Source organism: Gallus gallus, chromosome 4 (genome assembly GCF_016699485.2).
Source record: "Gallus gallus isolate bGalGal1 chromosome 4, bGalGal1.mat.broiler.GRCg7b, whole genome shotgun sequence".
NCBI classification, from domain to species: domain Eukaryota; kingdom Metazoa; phylum Chordata; class Aves; order Galliformes; family Phasianidae; genus Gallus; species Gallus gallus.
In genome coordinates this window covers 56,696,889-56,717,974 of record NC_052535.1, presented here as the reverse complement: position 1 = coordinate 56,717,974, position 21,086 = coordinate 56,696,889, and the positions used below count along the sequence as shown (strand labels likewise).

The 21,086-nt window shown below is 38.3% G+C and overlaps 1 protein-coding gene across 3 annotated transcripts; it reads left to right on the top strand.

Annotated features, from left to right (window-relative positions):
* Window positions 1-331: 331 nt before the first annotated feature.
* AP1AR (adaptor related protein complex 1 associated regulatory protein) lies at window positions 332-18,780 on the top strand. Of its 3 annotated transcripts, none has more exons than XM_004935951.3 (10): window positions 332-682; window positions 5,762-5,810; window positions 7,338-7,364; window positions 8,199-8,224; window positions 9,073-9,169; window positions 9,965-10,063; window positions 12,832-12,890; window positions 13,870-13,943; window positions 14,401-14,529; window positions 16,456-18,780. In XM_004935951.3, exons 1-10 carry the CDS (start codon window positions 606-608, stop codon window positions 16,719-16,721), a joined length of 903 nt encoding a protein of 300 aa, XP_004936008.1. In that variant the 5' UTR covers window positions 332-605; the 3' UTR covers window positions 16,722-18,780. The 3 variants fall into 3 exon arrangements, with proteins under 3 accessions (XP_004936008.1, XP_420646.2, XP_004936009.1); XM_420646.7 differs by having other exon boundaries at window positions 12,829-12,890; XM_004935952.5 differs by lacking the exon at window positions 9,965-10,063 and having other exon boundaries at window positions 12,829-12,890.
* The last annotated feature ends 2,306 nt before the right edge of the window (window positions 18,781-21,086 follow it).

Below are 21,086 nucleotides of genomic sequence, written 5' to 3'. Positions count from 1 at the left end.
TTCTCTCTTGCCCTGTCACTAGTTACTTAAGAGGCCAACAATATGATACTTGAAGCCAGAGAGACTGGAGGTGGTAAAGAATAAGTGAGGTATCTTGCTAAATCGTATAGTCCCCATGCTCCAGACACGTTTGACAGCCTGTCGGTATCTGAACGGCATTTACTGGGTTCAGGCCTGGAAATTTGAGAGGAACCATTTTCTCTTTTGCAATACGACGTCTACAGCCAACGGGAGCCCCGAGCTGCATTCTTCTCCCCACACGTGTGCTCGCGAGGGGCGGGCCGCTGCCGCCCGGGGCGGTGCCAGCGCGAGGCATGCGGCGTCCGCCTCTGCGCTACAGGAGCGGCGCGGCTGTGGCGGCGGGGCCATGAGGCCGTGGGCGCCGAGCTTCCGCCCGCCTCTTTCTCCTTCTTCTCCTCCTCTTCGCCCGACGGCCGCGGCGGGCCCAGTCGGGCCCTTTGTTCCTTAGGGTAGCGGCTCCCCGCTCCTCTGCCGCGGCTGACCGCCTCGGGGCGACCGCTGGCGGCGCGACCGTTGGGCGCCGCGTGGCGCCGCGCGAGGAGGCGGTGGGAAAAGGAGGAGCAGCAGTCGCCGCCCAGGATGCGATGGGGAACTGCTGGGCGCAGGGCTGCTGCGGGCTGCTCCTCCGCAGAGAAGCGGGCCGGCTCCAGCGAGGCGGAGGGTAAGCAGGCGGCGCGGCTGCCCCTCTTTCCTCTCCTCTCCCCTCCCCGGGGCGGGGAGGTGCTGGGCCCGCCCGGCTCCGCCCTCCTCCTCCGCGGCGGGAGCGCGGCTCGCCGGAGGGCTGCCTGGGCAGGGCGAGGCGGGCGGGCTGGCAGGCGGCGGCGGTGGTACCCCGTTGGGTTGGGAGTGCTGCCGGGTGGCTGCGGGGTCGCCTCCCCCCGGGCGCTCTCGCAGACGGAAAAGCACAGAGGGGGTTTCGCGGCTGCTGCCGAAATGCGCGCCTGCGGGAAGATGGAAAAGGCGACGTCTTCGGGAGGATGACCTTGTGCTCCCTGGGAGCCCTGCCGCGGCGAGGCGGGCTGGCACGGGAGGCCGGCGGCAGGGTGATGCAAATAAACTTTGCGATTTCGTCTCAGTGCGGAACCCGTGCTTTGTTTTCCAACCACTGATTCGCGGAAAAGCAGCGTGTAGACCCGGAAGGGTACGTGCCCTGTTTGCAGCTCCTCGTCCTTCCGTACACCTGCCGGTATTCGGCAGCTCGGTGTCGCCTGGTGTTAGAACTAAAGTACTGCTAGGTCTTGCCGACCTGAGCACCTTACATGCAGCAGGCTGGAGGCCTTCGATTTCAGCCCGGCTCTGCAGGCAGGCCAGGTTGTCCTGAAGGCCTCCTGGGAATCCTTTGCCGAGGAACGTGGGTGAGAGCAGGGCTGGGCGGTGGAGGATACCTGCTTGGGTTCTCGGTGCTCCCACTGAGGGCGTGAGGACAGCTGAAGTGCCTTGTCACTGAAGTGTCCATCTCCTCAGATTACAGCAGAAGAAAACAGGTAATGGGTTCTTGCTTCACCCTATCCTTCACCTATGTTTTGCTGGGTTTCTGATTATGTAGCCTTTCTGACATTCAAGGTTAGTGATAGTAAGTTCTCTGCTACTCGTGCTTTGAATTGGTTGTTTTGGTTTTGAGGCTGGGTGGGTTCGTGTTTGTTTTCTTTGTGTTTGTTTTTCCTGCCCACCTACTGTTAAGTGACCCATTGGCATCGGGTAGGAGTCAGAGTCCACAAAGGCATAAGACTATCTAGGCCGTAATAGTAATTCCTCAATATACCACTATCTTTTATCTTTCCCTCTGCTCCAAACTGACTGTTGCATATTTTTTTCCCCCTTACATTCTTTTCTTTCATGCTTGTTTGCAATTCTTTGATTTGTTTTGTGTGTGTGTGTGTGTGTTTTGTTCTGGTTTCTAAACATTCATTGGTGCTTACAGTGTCATCTCTTCCCAAACCAAACACAGTTTGGGTGCATGTCTGATTGAATTTACTAAAATCATTGCACAAAATTGTTTTAGGAACTTTGTTAGCTTCCTGCCATGCTCTATCTTCTCATATTCACCAACTGGTTTTCTGCATGCTCTTATTGAGGTTACCAGCTTTCTTGACAGACTCTGTGTGTTTTGATGTCTTCCACATAGTTACCAGTTTGCTGCCAGCTTGGTTTTCATAGTGGTAAACAGGAATGTCACTGTGCAGCATTATGAGAAACGCCATTCTCTTAAACTGGGGGATGGGATTCAGGAGATGTTTGTAGGTGCACATCCTCAAAGCAGAAGGTTGTTTGCCGTGATGGCTTACCTTTTCTGGTGTGCACATATTGCTTCTCTTTTTCCAAGGTCAGACTGTCGTTACCAGTAAAATAAAAATTACTGTCTACTGTTGTAATGTTAAATGTACGTTCCTTCAGGCCATGCCTGCAGTGAAAGGTTTTAGGAATTGTTAGAAAAATGGAATCGAATCGTAGTGCAGAAGGCAGACTTTTCTAACTGGCAAAGACAGCAACTTGTTTGGATTCCCTTTTGAACCCTGGAACTGGAATATCATATATAAGGATCAGCTTACAAGAAAACAATCATCAGTGCTTCCTCTTGTAGACAGGTGGCATATGTCTCAATAGACCTTTGTTTTCTGGGTGTGCTGGCAATGCACAGAATAGTATCGGAGTGTTAAGCAACGCAGGTATTTTCCATAAGTGTATGGTGGCAGGGACAGGGAATTAGACTAAATACAAAACTCTATAATGTGTGTTATGCATTTTTCATTTGAAAGTGACCAAGTTCTGCGGATCCAAATTCTGCTACCAAATTCCGCAGGTGTGGCTACTTCTGGGACAGCATAACGTAGCTCATCAAGTTAATGGTGATGATTGTCCTCAGTCAGATTTATTTTTCTCCTCCAGAAATAGAACTTCATTATTCTTAGGTACTCCAGGACTTAACTGTAAGAAGTAAATTCTGAATTAAGTCGTAAACTGGACAGTTTTTAGCAAGTGTTTTCAAGGCCTGCAAGGTTGTAACCTGTGTTTAAATACTTGGGGATTTATGTATCATTTGTTGCAATGATTCTAGAGTTCATGTTGAACACATACAGAAAGTAATGAAACATGAAAATCTTCTTCAGTATAATATAGTTCACCTTTCTGTAAAATCAGAAACTTTCAGTTGGTGACTTTATTTTATTTTTTAGAGAGTGTCCTTAGGCTTCTTCTGAAATAGTTTTACATGAAGTACTACAATCTGCAGCCATAATTAGAAAGTAGGTCATTGCTATTTTATCGCTGTGCTCGACCATAAGTGTTCTTACATCTAAAGGGCTAAAAATAATAAACAGAAAGAATAAATAACCTAGAGACAACATATGTAGTTATTTTCTTTTTCATTAGGGTAGGGGGGTGTTGTCGTACAGCAAAATGTAGCGAAATCAATTTTATCCTCAGTGTGGAGGGGGGAAAAAAACCTAACTCATGCCATGGTTTTAATGCACAAAATGTTAATGTTTAGTAGAGATTTTTTTCTCATGCATTTAAAAAAGAGTAGTAACATGACTTTGCATTAAGGGCTAACAGGGTACGTAGATGTTAAGAGGATTAGAGTTGGGTTTTTTAGTTTGCTTAGAACTTGAATGTTGATTTAACAGTTTTTATAGGTGCAGTTGTATACTAGCTGCCCTGCTTTCCCCAATACTCATCAGACCTATGTGTTTTTCAAGTCTGTTTTAGCAATTAAGAGTTTAAATGAGGATAATAAAAGCTGTAGGCTTTTTAGTATTGCTTCATTTCAGTTGAGGTTGGTATATATGGGGATGAAGTTGGTGTTTTCCATTTCTGTCCTCCATGAACTCAATCAGCTGTAGGTGTGCTGAGATTTCAGGTCCCAGACTCTTGCACAGAACTGGATCTTAGGTTATTGAGCCCCTGTTCAGCAAGGAATACATAGCAGGAAATATAGATCTTCCTTGAAATGTCACCATTGTTGATATGCTTGTAGTTACATGTAGTAAGCTTACACTATGCTGTCTTAGTTTTCCACTGGCTTACTGTTAATTCTTGCAACTAATCTGACTGTGGCTTCTCTGTCTGAAAGACTGATCACATTTTCAGTAGCCCCTGTTGCTGTAAACTAGAACTGTACTTCTGATAAAGAATACAAGTTCCTCAAACAGTCTTGTGTGGTGGTCTTAGTAAATTCAATTCTTACTGGCATTGACTCTTGCACGCTAAAATGTTGCACCTAAGATGTAACAGTGAAATTACCTTAAGTGCTGTGCTTGTGCCACATGTCCCAGCTATAATGAAGATGTAGTGCATGAATAAAAATGCCCATTTTCCCCAGATTTCATAGCCATGAGTCAGCTGAAGGTGGTTCCTTAGTGCCAGCTGTTCATTGCAAGGTTACAGTTGTGTGTGCAAGGAAAGGTTGACCAGAAAAGGGCTGTGCAGGTTTTTGGAGGGCACATCTTGACTGATTTCCAAATGAAAATACAATGGAAATGAAATGTGATATGAGTAAAATAATCCAGGCTTTGGCTGGTGTGTTGCTTTTGGTAAAGCAGACATGCGTGTTGATTGCAAGTACAGAACAATCTATCGTACAAGTATAGAAATGCCCGGGCCCTGGATTTATTCCTGATATCGATGAGCACTTGCAGCCGGAACCTTTGCTTTTAAAAAAGTTAGATGAAATGGATGTTTTACTGAAGCACCAGCGTGAATGTACTTTTGGTTGACAGCCAAACCTCTTTCACTGGGTGAAATTTATTCGGATAACTCAATACTGTATTGGTGTTGTCCTTTTTATAAAGGGCAACATTAAGATAGATTAAGAATTAAGGAGGAGACTAATCCCCGTATGAAGTTACTGACTCCAAATAGCTATTTTTCTCGTTTAGGAGTATTGCCTTTATCCCAGATAGGTTTTTCTCAGAGATTCTTGGTGGTTCTTTTGATGATAGGTAATGCTTCCATGAATATAATTCCGTGTATAAACAGGAGGGGGAACGGCTGTTTATGAGGGTGGATAGCGATAGGACAAGGGGGGATGCTTTTAAACTGAGACAGGGGAGGTTTAGGTTGGATATTAGGAAGAAGTTTTTCACACAGAGGGTGATGACACACTGGAACAGGTTGCCCAAGGAGGTTGTGGATGCCCCATCCCTGGAAGCATTCAAGGCCAGGCTGGATGTGGCTCTCAGCAGCCTGGTCTGGTGGTTGGCAACCCTGCACACAACAGGGGGATTGAAACTTGATGGTCATTGTGGACCTTTTCAACCGAGGCCATTCTGTGATTCTGTGAGTATGGGTGAAGAAGGTCAACCTTTTAGCTGTGTCAGGCCATCAAATGGGATGTATTGTTTGACGTTGACATCATACAATTATGCTAGAAAGTAATTAAATCCCGATGATGAGCAGTGGAGCTTTTGGAATTTGTCTAGAATAGTGTTTTTCAAGTAAAGTGTATTAAACAATGTGCTTAATATTTGTTGATGGCAAGTCCATCGTGCTGATAAGTGGTGCCTCCTGTTTGAGGGTGTTCATATTTTCTTCAGTTCTGTTTGCCTCTGTGCGCCGCTATAGAATGGTAGCGATGGAGAACACAGCTTTACAAGTCAACATTTTTAGTATGTGAAGTTTATGTATTTATTTCATACTAAAAATATTTGAAAAGCTATTTAAAATTGTGTGACTCTTGTTTTTCTTTCTGCTGTGGTTGAAATGAAGATTATTCTTTAGAGTAATGCTGGACTTATTTTTCCAGGTCAAAGTACTTTAGAACATGTTCAACAGGAGAGCACTTCACTATAGAGGTGAGCATTTACACTTAAATCAGGTTGGGTTTGGTTGTGTTTTGGCTTTTTATTGGTTGGTTTTGGAAAGTAGATGTCTAATCTTTATTGTGTGATGTTGTTTTTCTTTGTTTGTTTGTTTTCAGAAAATAAGTGGAAAGAGCTTTATTTTAGCAATACCTTTAATGCTTCATGTGGTTCAGGTACACTGAAATACTCCAGCTTATTCCAGACTGAATTGGTGCTACACTGGCTGGAAAGATTGTGGTTCTTACAATACTTGGGAACACTAACACATCACACTTTAATCTATCATTTGTAAAGAGTCATCTGTGATCATCTGACATGAAGTAACTGTGGTCACCTGATAGCCATCACCAGATCATTCTAAAGTCTGTCTATTGCTTCTTTCATCCCTGCTATGCTGGGAGCTATTTTTTTTTTCCTTCTGCTGTTAGTGTGGAGTATTTTGTTCTGGACTGCAGGATTGTGAATCTGGGTCCAAAACAAAATCTGCTGGAATTTATAGTTTAAATTTATAGTTGGATGCACATCTGTCCATTGTTTTCCCTGGAGAGGTCCTTTTCAACAGCTGAATATCTCCCCTTTTCATGAAGGGTAGCGTAAGGTTTACATGTACTATTTGAGATTGTCAGAATAAGCTGGTTTACTTTCTCCAAGGTTTTCTTATGGTCTAAAAGCTCTAGACCTTTCAGAGGTTCCCTTTACTGAGAATACTAGTAATTAATCACTGCTTTGGCTTTCAGCAGTGCAGAGTGTGGGAGATCTGTTTTTAGCATGCAGCTTCCAGTTGTGATGTAGCATTCCTGCGGCAGCAATATGATAGAGAAAAGAAGGTTCTGTCCTCCCCTCAAGTTCTTTCATGTGTTCTACTTGCAGCAATTAGCGATTAGAACAGCAAGGAGTCTTGCTGACCTCTACTTCTGATATATTGACCTTATATATGATTACTGTCCTGAAAACAGTGGGGAAATTTTCTATTTCCTTTGTCTGGTGTGATAGTTCAACTGCTGCTGTATCTGTTCAAGCAACTTTGAATGCTGTGTGTATTCTAGACTGCTTGGGGACTTCTTGGGCTTCCTATCATAAGGCATTACATTGCTCTATTGGCCTTCAGTTTCTTCTGTGCAGAGCTGGGGTGTGGGGTGTGTGGTTTTTTTTTTTGCTTTTAGAATCCTGGGTAGAAAATAACTCTGTTTTCCGTATATTAAATATATCTTCAAATACTTTTTTTTAAGCATCACAATTGCCATGCAAAGGGAAAGTTACTTGCACAGTACCTCTCACATTTTGTCTGTGTTAAACTGAGCGGGTGCTTTGGTTTATTGAAGAGCTGTACCAAGATAGAAACTATGCTAGATGTAATAATTCCTCAGAAGGAAGGTACTTTTATAAATAGCATTACAATTGCAGTATTATCGCTGGAGTAGTATTTTCACAAGGCACGTTAAATACATGATTGTGTACTTTGGGTGTTCAGTGACTTGTTACATTGGATTGTAAAGATTGTTTACTTTTTCTTTGCAGTTTGAGAACCTCGTGGAAAGTGATGAGGTAGGTGCTTGGATCATAGCGTGAAACTTAGTAGTACAATACACTCACTTTAAATGGTTGCAAGGTCAGTATCTGTCTCCTACTTGATGCCATGTTGACCTACTCAGGCTTAAATTGCTAGAGTTTTTTACTTTGAGTTTTGCTTGCTCCAGGAATATTTAATGTGTTCAGAGATGAAAAGCTGTGATAAGAAAAATCTGGCTGGGGGAATGTGGGAGGTAGCACTTCGTAGAAGTGTTACGGATATTAGCAAGACAGAAACTAAAGAGAAAGCCAAAAAGCCTTGAAAGAGAATTTGCTCTTGTTGTATAGGCCTTGTATACAGTTCAGCAAATGCTGTCTGTCTGAGTAGTAAATGGGCACGAGTTGCTTTGCTGAGGAGCATTTTGGTAGCAGTGTGATATGGCAGTTGAGGATAAACTGACTGAAGGGTATTTAAAAAAAAGAAATAGAAGTTGGCCTCGAAACTGTAAATTTAATGTAGGTTGATAATGGTGGGGAAAAATATTTTTAGCACTTTAACTTGTATTTCAAAACACAATGACTTGTAGTTTGATTCCCAAAATACTGAAATACATGACTGGGATGTTTATTTCCAGTTGGAAGCACTTGTTTGTTGTACTTAGTTATCTACTTTGGTCGATTGCATAACAAGTTCTTTTAAAATTCCAAATTAAAATAGTATGTAAGGGGGTATGCTTTTCCCCCAGGTGTAAAAACCAACGTGCGGAGAAACTGATTGCATATCGTGTGTCTTCTACTCTATTACAAGTGATTGACTGATGGGATTTTCAAAAATTAAGGCTGCTTTTTTTGCTTGTTTGTTTCCCACAGGGGGAAAGCCCAGGAAGCAGTCACAGGTCAGTTGCTAAGATCCAGGGCCTCTTTCCCTCTGCTCTCCTATTGAATTTGAAAAAATCTTTGGGAATTCCCATCAAAACTCTGTCTTTTTTTTTCTTTTTATGCACGGATGCATAATGATGCATGGACAGAATATGTTAAAATAGCCTTAGTGCTTAACTGTGTTAAAACAGTTGAGATGATGGCAAATCTGTGTGAAAGCAGAACACTGTGAAGTGTTTTTATTCTTTTTCCTGAGATCTGCCTTTAAAGTTACATGGGTGTTAGAGCTGGAACTTCAATTAATTTTAACTGAACGTGTTAGTATTTATGCAAGCTGTAGAAACTTAGTATAGGAAGAAATGTATGAAAACACTTAACTGTGTTTCAGTTGCCTAATTCTAGACATCTTGAATTACTTACATTAGATGGTTCTGAAAATGTGGTTTGCTGTCAGAGGTCCCGAAGAAATGGTACAGCAAACCTTACAACTACTATAATGCTGGTTTGTTATATATATAAAAGTGGGCAACAAGTGGAAAAGGAACAAATCAGAATTAGGGGACCTGAATAAATGAGGAAGAAGTAAGATTTTGCTAACAGAATTACTGGAACCAAATGGTTAAAATTTCTGAGTAAATGTGTTTTGAGATTATACTTGTAAAGATGCAAAAAATGCTTTGTAAGGGGGGGCAGCATTGTCCCCAGTATACTGGAACTTTGGACCTCTGCTCAGGAGGAGCAGGCCTAATGCACAGCTTGTTGAATTTGGATTATAGGAGTCAAAAAAGGCTGTGTGGGTATGTTTAAAATACTTTACCACGAGTAAACAGTAATTAGTCTTTTTGTGTTTCTGTCTTGCTTTTAGACCTTTGACTGAAGAAGAAATTGCTGATTTGAAAGACAGGCATTACGACTCCATTGCTGAAAAGCAGAGAGCTGTTGATATGAAACTTCAATCAGAAGTAAGTGGTTAAAATGATTAGAATGGTAGTTTTGTTGGTTTTTTTTCTTGTTTTGGTTGCTTGCTTATGTTGTTTTGTTAAGTAGTTAAAATCAACCGTGAACGTGAAATTTCATTCATGTGAATGAAACAGTTGATTTTTGTACATCACTTGTAATTTTTCAGTCATTGAGATACCCAAAGAGTTCGCTCTGCAGCTAAGTTTGCATTTGCATCAGAGATTTTCTTTTTAATAACTTCAGAGCTGAATGAATGGGCTAGCTCTTACTGAGATCAGTTAAATGTGAACAGTCTTTTCTTTATAAGAAAGGCAAAATGGAGAGTGTATTTGATTTAGCTTTATTTGTGCTCAGTTTTTTCCCAAACTTTTCTTAAGGAAAAGACATTTGTCAGTTTTACTTCAGTGTTCTGAAGCATTTAATGGAACGTGATGTAGAATACAACATAGAACTGGAGAAAGATTTTGAATAAAGTAGCAATTAAATCTGCAGCTGAAATTCTACATTGTTCACTGGACAGTTCATAATAAGATGCAACCATGCATTTACAGCAATTCACTAGTATCTTGTTGAATAAACATCATTACAGTTCAGTTATCTGAATTTCTTGGGATGTTTGGGGGGGGGGGAAGCCGTTAGATTCAGTTAATGGGAAAAAATGTTTTAACTATAGTGAAATTTATTTTATTTTTATTTTGTAGTAGCTCTTCGTTTGTTTTATTGAACTTATGATTTTACTCATAGGAAGATAGATAGGTTCTGCTTTTGTTAACCATTACTATTTTGTTCATATACAGTTAGCCTTACAAGAGGAGAAGTTAAGAATAGAAGAGGAGGCTTTTTATGCTGCACAACGTGAAGCAGCCAGGGCAGCAAAGCAGAAAAAGCTCTTGGAGGTGAGGGGAAAAAGACCCCAATATATATCAGAGCTTCTCTTCTGTTTTTATGTATGCAGACTTTCCTCATATCCTTTATATCTCAGGAAATGTAAAGACAAATTTGTTCCAGCTTGTAAATTCCAGTAGCAGAAGTATGATTTGGATCTGACTGGGAGAGCTGAAAATCATTAGAATTGTTTGAAACAGTTTATTATGTTCAATATAGATTATTTTTTTATCTAGAATTAGCTTAACAGACTTTGTAACATTATATAGAATTTACTGATCTTTAATGTAATCTATGACAGTTTTCTAACTAAAAATATTGAAATTAAGCACACGTTACAACATCATTTAGGTTTTAAAAAAATGAGCTTATAACACTAAATTGTTCCCTGTCTCTGTGGTTTATGCTAACATGAGGATTAGTGTTTGAGTCATCTGAATTCACTGTTGACCCTGCTTTGAGCAGGAGGTTGAGTTTGGATGACCTTCTGAGGTCCCTCCCACCCTGAATTGTTTATAATTTTGTGACTTGTATGTGTAGTAGCCAAACTCCAGTAACAACTACTTAACAGTGGTGTTTATTTAATGTATCTGTGCCTGCCTTTAGATGTCTGTCTGGTAACTGGAGCTTGGTCAAGCAAAACAAAAGCTACATCTTGATTTTCCGCATTTCTGAAAGCAGTTACTGTTCTGTCTCCTGATAGCGTTTATTACTGATTGTTTTCATGTTGCAGTTCAAAAACGTGCATCGGTGCACTTAATATTTTCAGCATCTTAATAAGCTGTTAAAGTATGTGTTCTCACAGAGACTTCAGGTTGCTAGAAATGTGTATGTCTAACAACGTTTTTCAAAGCTTTCGCTATCTGTCTATGTATAACATGTCTGACTGAAGTTGTAGCATCTTCGAGGCAATTGCTGATAGACATGTTCAATTAGAAGTAAATTTGTAAGTGTTCAGAATTAGAGTAATGGAAAAAGTCTGAAATCTGTAGAAGGTAAAGACAAGATCTGTAACTGTAGTGTTTTGTCCATATTCAAAACAGAATAACTTGAAAGTTACTATTTGCAGACTGATAGCGATGACTCAGTTTTCATCTAATATTTATATTACTAAGTATAGCTCAGATCTCATTTTACACTTCTCTTTCTATCCTCTTGCCATTTAGGGTGGGTGGCTAATTCTTTCTGACTCTCTTTCCCTGTTGCTATTTTTTTTTTCCCCTCTGTATAAAGTCAGGAAGAGTGACTTCTTTTTATGCTTGAGCCCTTAGCTCATCTCTGTAGAAATTGTGTGAAAAATACTGCTTTCCTCGTCTCAGTATTTTTCAGAGGCACCTCTTTTAGGCACAACCTGTGACAGAATGCATTTATGGAGATTTTATTTTCTTTCTCTCATGAAATTAATACCATTTATTCCCTTAATAAATAAATCCCATCCAAAATCCCAAAGCGTTATAAGGATTTCTAAGATAGTGTTTTTGTATATATATATATGCACTAAACTTAATCCTTTCCTTATCAGCTAGAAGTCATTTTTTGAATACATAACTGATGTCCTTTCTATTCATTACGTATTTTAAATTTTAAAAATGTTGTTTTCCTTGAAAATATGGTTTCTCTTTAAAACTAATTTGTTTGCTGATGTTTCCCTGCTGAATGTCAGGGTAGTTTTACAGCAGAAAGTTTTAATAATATATGTGTATGCTGGAACTTGTGGTGCTGTATACCTGTATGTGACCCCTCAAAATGGATAGAGAATTTAAGTGAAATATTACATAGGTGTATGCAACAACAGACTTTTAAAATTCATACGTCAGTAATAGATTTTTGTTATATTTTTTTTTACACCAACTGTGTTGGTGCCAAATTCCTGGCCCTTTCTTCCTGTTTACTTGAGTCTTCCCATCTCTAACCACCAATATTACATTTCTAATTCTTCTGCGCTTCCCATTTCCTTACTGGTTTCAACCTGCTTATTCTGATACTTTAATACTTGTGATAGAAGGTGCCAACAAACAAAATCATCATCATCTTGGGACTAAAAATAGTAGGTGATGAAATATCTTGCGTGATTGTTAATCCAGCTAAGAGTGACTGTTGGATGAAGTTTAAATTTGGCAATTAAAAAACTTGATTTACTTATGCTTTGTTTTTCTTTGCAGGGACAGATCCTTAAGGTTGAGAATAGATTTTTTTCAGAGAACATTGTAGCTAACTAAGTCAGACTTTTCTATAAAGCTAGCTTGTTTTTTTTTTGTTGTTGTTGTTCTGTTTTTTTTAATTCTAGGCTTTGCCATAGTCCCATGTGAGCGATACTGCTTCATTGCTGATTTACCTTTTGTCACATAGTTAGTGGTATGCAGTTTTAATGCTTACTTTTTTCCAGGCAGGGGAAAAAAAACTTGAGACAAAGTCATGTTCTTAAAACTCCAAAACTTAAGAAGTAGAACCCTACTTCTGTGACATTTATTGTTCCTCTTATGACTACAAAATGAATATGTGTATCAACTTGTATCTTGCATTTTTTCATTCTGTTTCCACCTTTAAGTTGAGAGATTCCTGAAGTTAAAAAGAATATTACTTGCATATAATAGACTCTTCAGTATCTTAAAATTTTATCTTCATCTGAATGAAAGTCAGTCTTTTCTTAAGCTGTATTTGGACTCCCCCAAGAGCCAGGACAATGCTCCCTTTAGTGCTGTGATTAAGAGAATGGGTATTGAGCATATTTGAGAGACTGCATTCAGCATTTTCAACAATTTACTTCTTTCAATAGCAGCATAGACAGCAAAGGATAACACAGAGAACACATGCTGTTAATAATGGAGACTATCAAAGGTAAGATATAAAGTGTTAATAGTAACTGAACTGTGACTGTTTTTACTCCTGCTCGTCTCTATCTCACACATATGGGGGGAAAAAAAAGTTTTTCAAGACTTAAATGTACTGCATTCTTAAGTCAGAAGTCTTTTCATTCATTGCAGTTTTGATTCCCCTTTAATCACAGAATCAAAGTGATCTTATAAACACATACGCATATGTATATACATATATATACATGCACACACCTACATATACATGTGCATATATAGATTTATGCATATAAGATGCCTTATTGTATAACAAAAACATTTAATTTTAAAATGTCTTTATTCAGAGCTCTTAGAAATGCCATGAAAAAGTACAAATTAATTGAATGGGAACTTGAATGGTTTATGTATTCTGCTTGTTTCTTCATGAATGTTCTTCCTTTAATTCTCTTTACGAATTACAAAGGCGTTTACTGTCAAAGGATGTTTGAATTTAGAAGAAGTTCTAAAAGCAAATCATTATTTCTGAATGGAAAAGGAGGAATAGAAGGGATGTTTAATTAGATGGAGAAAGTACAGTAAGAAAAGGAGCTGTGAAAAATGGGTTTTATTGGATGAGTTGGAACTAGTCACGTTTTGGAAATGATGTGTATTACAGCATTTGAATACATTAAATTAAAACAAAAACAAAAACAACAAAATCAGTAGTTATCCATAATGACAGAGAAGGAGAGGGGAAAGTTTGGTTTATGATATAATTCATGTTCAGCTGAAATAACTAAGAATTGAACAGAAGCTCAGACTCAGGAGATATGTGATCAGAAAGAATGGAAAGCCATTCTGTGATCACTTTCTAGATTTTAGTTATATGTGCTTTGTAGCTTAGAAGGGACTGTGAACAATTTCTTCAGAACTGTGTGAATGGGAGAGCATGTGGATTAACATCTCTTTTATGGTGGTGTTCGAGGTTTATAAAGCTAAAAATAAAACTTGCACTGTTCTTACAGCTCTGTGATGGAGGAAGATTTTGATTCTTTCTTAAGAAATACAAAATTCCAGTATGAAGCTTTTCGAAGTAGCAGTAAGTCTTCCTTTTCTGATGTATGTCTTTAATGTAAAGTGACTCTGAGGAGCACAGAAGTGATGCTTTTTTCCCCACACAGATAAGTATAGTTTTTAGTTTCTATATGTACTGTTTGGGGGGGGGGGGGGGAGAGAGAGAGAAAAGAGTGAGTTCTTTTCCTCTTTAATCTTCAGTGCTTCAAGGGCTCAAAAAATACAGGAAATACGACTTGAGCTACTGCCATGCCAGTTCTCAAAGGCAAGTTATATAGGGACAAGCTCTGTGCATGGATTTAACTTTACTAAGCCATTTCAACTGTATGTGTGGAGACAACGTCCAGGAGTCTTGAAAGTGATGGTTGAAGCCTTTTTTCAAATGGGATTTATCGGACACAACGTAGAATGAAAACTTAATTTGTTTAGTTTTGTATGTTAAATCTCAAATTCAAGTGTTTCTGAATAATGTTTTTATACAGGACTTTCATCTGATGCTACAGTGCTGACACCAAACACAGAGAGCAGTTGTGACTTAATGACCAAAACAAAATCAACGAGTGGAAATGATGACAGCACTTCATTAGATTTAGAGTGGGAAGATGAAGAAGGTAAATTTGTCATTTATAAAAGGGAGCAATGGTTTAAAGCTTATTTCTAATGATGTTTCTCTCAATGTGTAATGATTAAACTGCACATAGTTTTTAGGTAGAAAACTGCTTAGTTTGATAAATGTGGTTATCTGTCTAATTCATTTATTTGAATTCTTTAGTAAATCTTTCTTTTATTAAACAAAACTGTAGAGTAAGCCCATGCTAAAATGAACTGTAAAGAACTGCTGCCCTCTTGTGAGCCAGTAGCAACAGGAACAGTTTGTTCTATATAGTTTTTTAGTTACAGAAATAGATCAAGCATGTTTCATTGAAGTATTTCAGGAAAGTATTGTGGTAGGGTTTGTATCTTTTGGTTGATTTGTGTTGTCTATTTGTTTTTAAATTAATTACTTTTATGGTAATAAATCTTGGATGCGCATTCCAGATGAGTATCCCAACTGTCCTTGCTGCTGTTGTAGATCTTCCCTGTTCTTTTTAGGAAATATTCAGAAGCCCTTGTCTTTCTTTCAAAGTTATCCAAGATTTTGGGTTGTTGCCTTTTGAAAAACTCACCACAAATAAGCGAGGATTTAATTTAAGAATTCATAACTTTTTTGACAGTGTGCATAATTCAAATGTTTGGCACTATCTGGAGCACTAAAATGTCAAAACAGGCTTTTGGACTAGAAAGATTTAACTTTCCTCAATCTTCATAGAAATATACAACCTAGTTTTTTAGTGTGGACCGGAGGAACTGAAGCTAGAACATAGTATCATATATGTTGAAATATAATAGATTGTACATTGAGAGGTAATTAGCACGTGCAGGCTTGCGCTTTGACCAGCTAACAACTTAGCCACAGGTGTTCATCTGTTTTTGCACTTCTTAAACACTAAGTGCCGAGAAGTGCCAAAAACTGCCTAAATGCAGAAATTGATGCATTTTTTTTCTGTTTTCTACCAGCTTGTGTGCTGCAAAGGGGGAGTATTTTTAAGAGTTATTCATTGTGAAAATTGTGCATTTCTTTTCCCTGTTCCCCTCAAATCTTGAGCAGAAGAGACATTAACATAATCCATGGAACACAACTTGTTTTAATGATTGCAAAGGAAGTATGGTCATTTGAAGTATTGACTCGTAATTCTTTCAAAGACTTTTAAGTAGCCTTAACAAATTCTTTGTGGGTCTGATCCAGCTGTAAGCATATTTAAACAATCTCTGTGAACTAGATTGACTGCTTGCTTATGATAAGCAGTTTAGTTACTCTATCATCCACTGGCAAAATCTACTGTAGAGACCATAGCAATCTGAAAAGTGTTTGTGGGTGGGTTCAGTGATCTGAGGTACTACTTTATGGATTAGGTGTGCATTTCAAATGTTAGCAGGGCCTATGGTAAAGAGTTGTACAGGGACTTCTCAGAAAGTCTGAGTGCTGACATAATAAATAGTAGATCTGATGTACAATTATCTGACCAATATTTTGTCTTATTTTGTGTGAAATTAAGCTTACCTTTCCAGTAAAAATGTATCCAATATCTAATTTTTAGCTTCTGTTTGAAATGTGGTGAATTACAGGATGAATTACAGGAATATTACAGGAATATTACAGGATTTCCCAGATATATAGCTTTTCTGGAAATGGCACAGTTCCAAAATCTTGTAATGTTTACATGTCCATAACGGAGTGCAGTAGGTTTCATATACAGGAGAAATGAATACTGCTTCTGAATTGTTTCACAGTATTTTTTGACTTCCTCTGAATTTTAGGAGCCAGGCTGGCTACAGTGTGAATAACAGCACTGTGGAGCAGAATGAAGAAAAAACTTGTGATACTCAGGAATGAAATTACCCAAGTCTGAATCTCTATATGATTCTTGTTTCTTATGTTTTAATGGGAATGTAAAGATACTTGCATGTCCTTCTCATAAACACGTCTTAAATTGCAGGCATGAACAGAATGATTCCAATGAGAGAACGCTCAAAAACAGAAGAAGACATACTCCGGGCAGCACTGAAATTTAATAGCAAGAAGACAGGAAGTAATCCAGCTTCAGCTTCTGATGATTCTAATGGATTGGAGTGGGAGAATGACTTTGTTAGTGCTGAAATGGATGATAATGGCAATTCAGAATATGCTGGATTTGTAAATCCTGTATTAGATTTGTCTACATCAGATGTAAGGACATCTGATTCTGATCAACAGGACAGGTAGTGAAGCTGTGGCCCTTGTTTGTGACCAAATGTTTAAAAGTGAAATAGAATGTACAAAAACATATTGCTCTTTTATAACACTGTTCCCTTCTTTTTCTTATAAATTGATCAGCGAGGAATAGGAAAGACTTGCTATCTGATTAATTCAGAATTAAGTGCAATTTTATCATCTACCTTCTAAACTTTTGTGAAAACTGGGATGATTCTATTGTGTATATTTCTGGATATCTGGATTTAATATAAAATTATCTGCGCTAATTTAAGCTTCGCAGCTTGGCATATCTATATTTTAACTAGCCTTTTTTTCTGGATGATGTTTCTACTGATTTGTTTTTAAAACTCATCATTGTCCTGAGAAAGTCTTATATAATTTATCTAATACTTGAATATAGAAAAATATTTTTTAAAATCTGTCTTTATTTCCGATGTGTGCTCTTTGTGGTGTTCAGCAATTCAGAGGGTGGAATTAGCCAGTTGTAAACAAAAATCACATGGTGAATTGCAGTTTTGTCTGTCACGTATTCTCTCTAGCCTTGTGTGTTCCTTTTACCATTTCCTTTACTTATTTTTATTATCTTATGCTAAGCACAGTTAACCTCATGGTATCAATCACTGGGTTAGGTAAAATATTATCTTCTATAATAATGCCAGGCATAGTCAGTGTGCTTAGACAGAGCGGGGGATGGGAGGAGGGGGGGAATATAAACTTTATTTGTTTTAAACTGGAGTAACCCATTATCTGCTGGGTAACCGGGAGGACCAAAGTTTTTATTTCCTCTCCCCCATCACCCCGTTCTCTTAAAGGTCAACATTTTCTACTGTGTGGTTTTTAAAATTCTTAAGTTATGGATGACTTGGAAATCAGCCTAATGAGAACAATTGTTGAAAAACGTTTTCTGAGTGAACTAGGAGACTGAATTTCTTTACGAAATGGTGTGGTTAAGTGCTCTAGCTTTCTTGTGCCTCTAAACTAAATGATTAGTACTGCTAACATGGGCTGAAATTTCTGCAGGTGTTCAATTACTGCAGATCCAGTGTGTTGTGTGGTCTTCCCCTTGTTTTTCATATAAGTTATTCTTTAAGGGGGGGAGCAATCCTTACTGAAGAGACCATGCAAAACAGTTGTGAACCTCGAGATTTCCCCAACGTTTCAGTAAAGCCATACTAGACTACTGTTACTTTGTCTAGCTGTCCGGTTTCTTTCCCCCTGAAAAAAAGAGAGTGGGGTTTAACTTCAGCACTGTGGAATAAAAGCAGCACTCTCTTACACAGGAAAAACTGCATCATTGGAACAACTGATTTTGTTGGTTTGAGTTGCATAACTGTTATAGATTATCTGAGCCCATGTATAACATTAGGATTGCTGTAATGTGGTCCTCCTCTTGACAACTTAAAAAATCCTGCACATTTGGATTAAATATGTACATATATCAACACTGGCAAAGATAAAAATCTTTTGTTGATAACATTCCGTTTCTTAATTTAAATTGTAGCAATGCCATTGGAAATATTTTAATGTAATTACCTGCATTTGCAATGCCTGTAATATGCTTTAAAAATTTGTACACATCAAATGTATATTTTTGGTTTGGCATAAGCTACTACTGTATAACTTCTGATGTTCATTGGTATAATATATTCTCACTGTAATGAAGGCAACTTTCTCACCATGTAAATAACACTTTTTTTAACCTGCTGAAACTGTAACTTACCGTTTCCTGATCAGTGAAGATGAGATTGACTTGTCCTGACCATGCTTCTAGGAAGTAAGCTATAGTCCTGCTTATAGAATGAGCAGGCATTTGGCAAAAAAAGAAGCCTTATCTCCAACTGAAAGTCTGTACTGTGATGTGTGTGTGTTCTGTAGACATGGTTACTAGCATTCTGCTTCTCAGAGTTAAGTGAATCACAGAGTGACTTAAGAAATTACTCTCAATGTTTGTGGAAATGTGAGAAATGGAAAGATGATGTAAACAGCTTACATGAAACAACACAACAGTACTGTAAAATAGGTATCTCTGTACAAACTTAAAGCTAATTAAAATTTTCAGTCAGTCTTATGTTTAATAGTGTTTTCTGTTGTTTTTGCGATCACTATTTCATGCATAGCAGAAGCCGTATGTGAAGAGGAGCTGTTAAGTGTTACCCGAAATTATCTCTGCATTGTGAAGGAATCTGTTTCACTTTTAAAATTATTACGTATCACGTAACTTAAGGTTTTGACAAAGCTGTGTTTTGAATTACTGAATTCTGTACCCTTCCTTCTTTGGGACCTTTTGCTATGGAAAGGAAGCTCTAACAGGTTGCAATGATAGAGAACTTGGAGTGCGGAGCTTTTCTGTTAAACAGAAGCAACTGCAGCACTGTGCTTCAAAGTAAGCACTTGCTTGCACTTGTGTAATGCAAGCAGCGTCCCTGTCCTCCATGTCTGTCCTAGCTAGTATATCATTTTAACTGACTTGCTGGCTGTGTCTTTATAGGGGCAACATTGTGTTTTAAAATTGGAAATTGTGTTTTCTATTGAGGAAGAGTTTTATGAAGTTCTTCATCTTAAGTATGTTTTGTGCTAAAGTTGTGCTGTTATCAAATGTGGAATCTGTTGGTATGATTGGGCAGTCTCTGCAGCATTACTTAAGCATAAAGTTAGTGTTTCAGAGCATTGTCTTCTAGTATTCTGTAACTGTGAGTGCTGTTAGCTATCACAAGTGGAAAAAAATACGAAAAATTAAAAAACAAAAAAGCATCTGCCTTAATGCATGTACTATTTCTTCCACTTATGTTAATGATATATAGTTAATGGCAGCTTCTGTCTGTGTGTGTGGAACCCAAGAATGCTGAATTCCCCCTGATTATCTGGAAGACATGAAATGAGTGTCTTCAGCATATCAACTAAATTCTGTAAAGGGGGAGTTGTATTTCTGCATTACTTCAGTTGCCAGCTTTGTGTAGCCTTGTAGGCACTTTGCCACCTTGCTTTGGTATCATACTGGAGGTGTCTGTCTTTCCTGTGTTTCTCTTTTGCCTGAACTGGAACAGTAGACTTGAGTGTAGAGTCTAAAAATAGTAATGAGATAAGTAAACTGTCCGTTTTGCATTTTGAATCCCCTTAATCCAAACTCTTCAGTGTAAAGGTAGTTTTTTCATAAAATGATGTATGAATGGTTTCATTCAAGTCAGTGGGATCAAATTGTCACTCATGCAGTCAATTTAAAGGAAGATTCAGTCTTATTGCTCTGAAGTGATGAATTTGTTGATGACCAATTAAATAACCTGTAAAGTGTTGTGAGAATCATTTCAAATTGAGGGATCAGACTTTGGAGAGAGAGTATGTTGAGAACACGGAGTTGTCTAGATAGTGTTTGTAAAGGAAAACGGTCATTTTCGCTATCTTTCTTTTACTTTACACCATCTTCTACAGTGAAACAGACCCTGGCCGCCATATCATGAAAGCTATCATAGGCTATCGGAGCGTATCTTATGAATGAAAGCAAATTTTATTAACTTCTACAAACTTGTCAGCATGTGTATTATGAAAATGGATCCGAAATATTTTTTGTCTGTTAATCTAAAAAAAAAGTCACCTATTTTGCTGGATATGTATCGTGCAAAGCCAGCTAATTTTCAGATTGTTTATCATACAGTGCTTTTGGTGTGCTATTGAATGGTTATGTTCCATTGCATTTCTTGATTTTTTTTATAGTGAGGTAACTAGAAATTATTCCTCACCTATCAAGCATAGCTACTTGTCTCTTAGATAATGTTTTTTCATCTTGTATGTTATCGTTGTCTCATCCCACAGTATGGTCCATGCAGAATTCTCCAGTGTTTCTTTTGGGAATGACTTCAATAGGTTGAAGCTGTTGACTTTAGCATATTAATAAAGCATGTGTAATAATCTTTGATTTAAAAATGATCATTAAATCTGCTCTTAGGTTATATGCAATCATTCAAAGTAACCCAGCCATTTCCTAAACTGTGCAGCTGAATCTCCTTCACTAAGCATTGGCTAAATGTAATGACAGGTAGGTTTGAAAGTTCACTGAAACAACAGCTTGCCAATTTTGTGCTGTGTAACAGAGAGTGGAAATTGTCATAGAAACATATCAAGATCGGGGGGGGGGAAAAAAAATCATTCTGCTAAAATCCAGTCTCATTGTTCCTGCCTGACTTTGTTTTTATGTGAGTCACCTTCATTTTTAGATGTGAAATTATATTTAAGAATAGCTTGATGGAAAGATGTCCCTAAAGTGTTGAAATTTCTTGAAAGGTATCTATATTCACAATACTAATATTTTCTTTTGTTAGCAGACACACGTTAATAACTAGTGTGTGTGGTAGAGGTATTCATCAGATGGGTGTGTGGCTG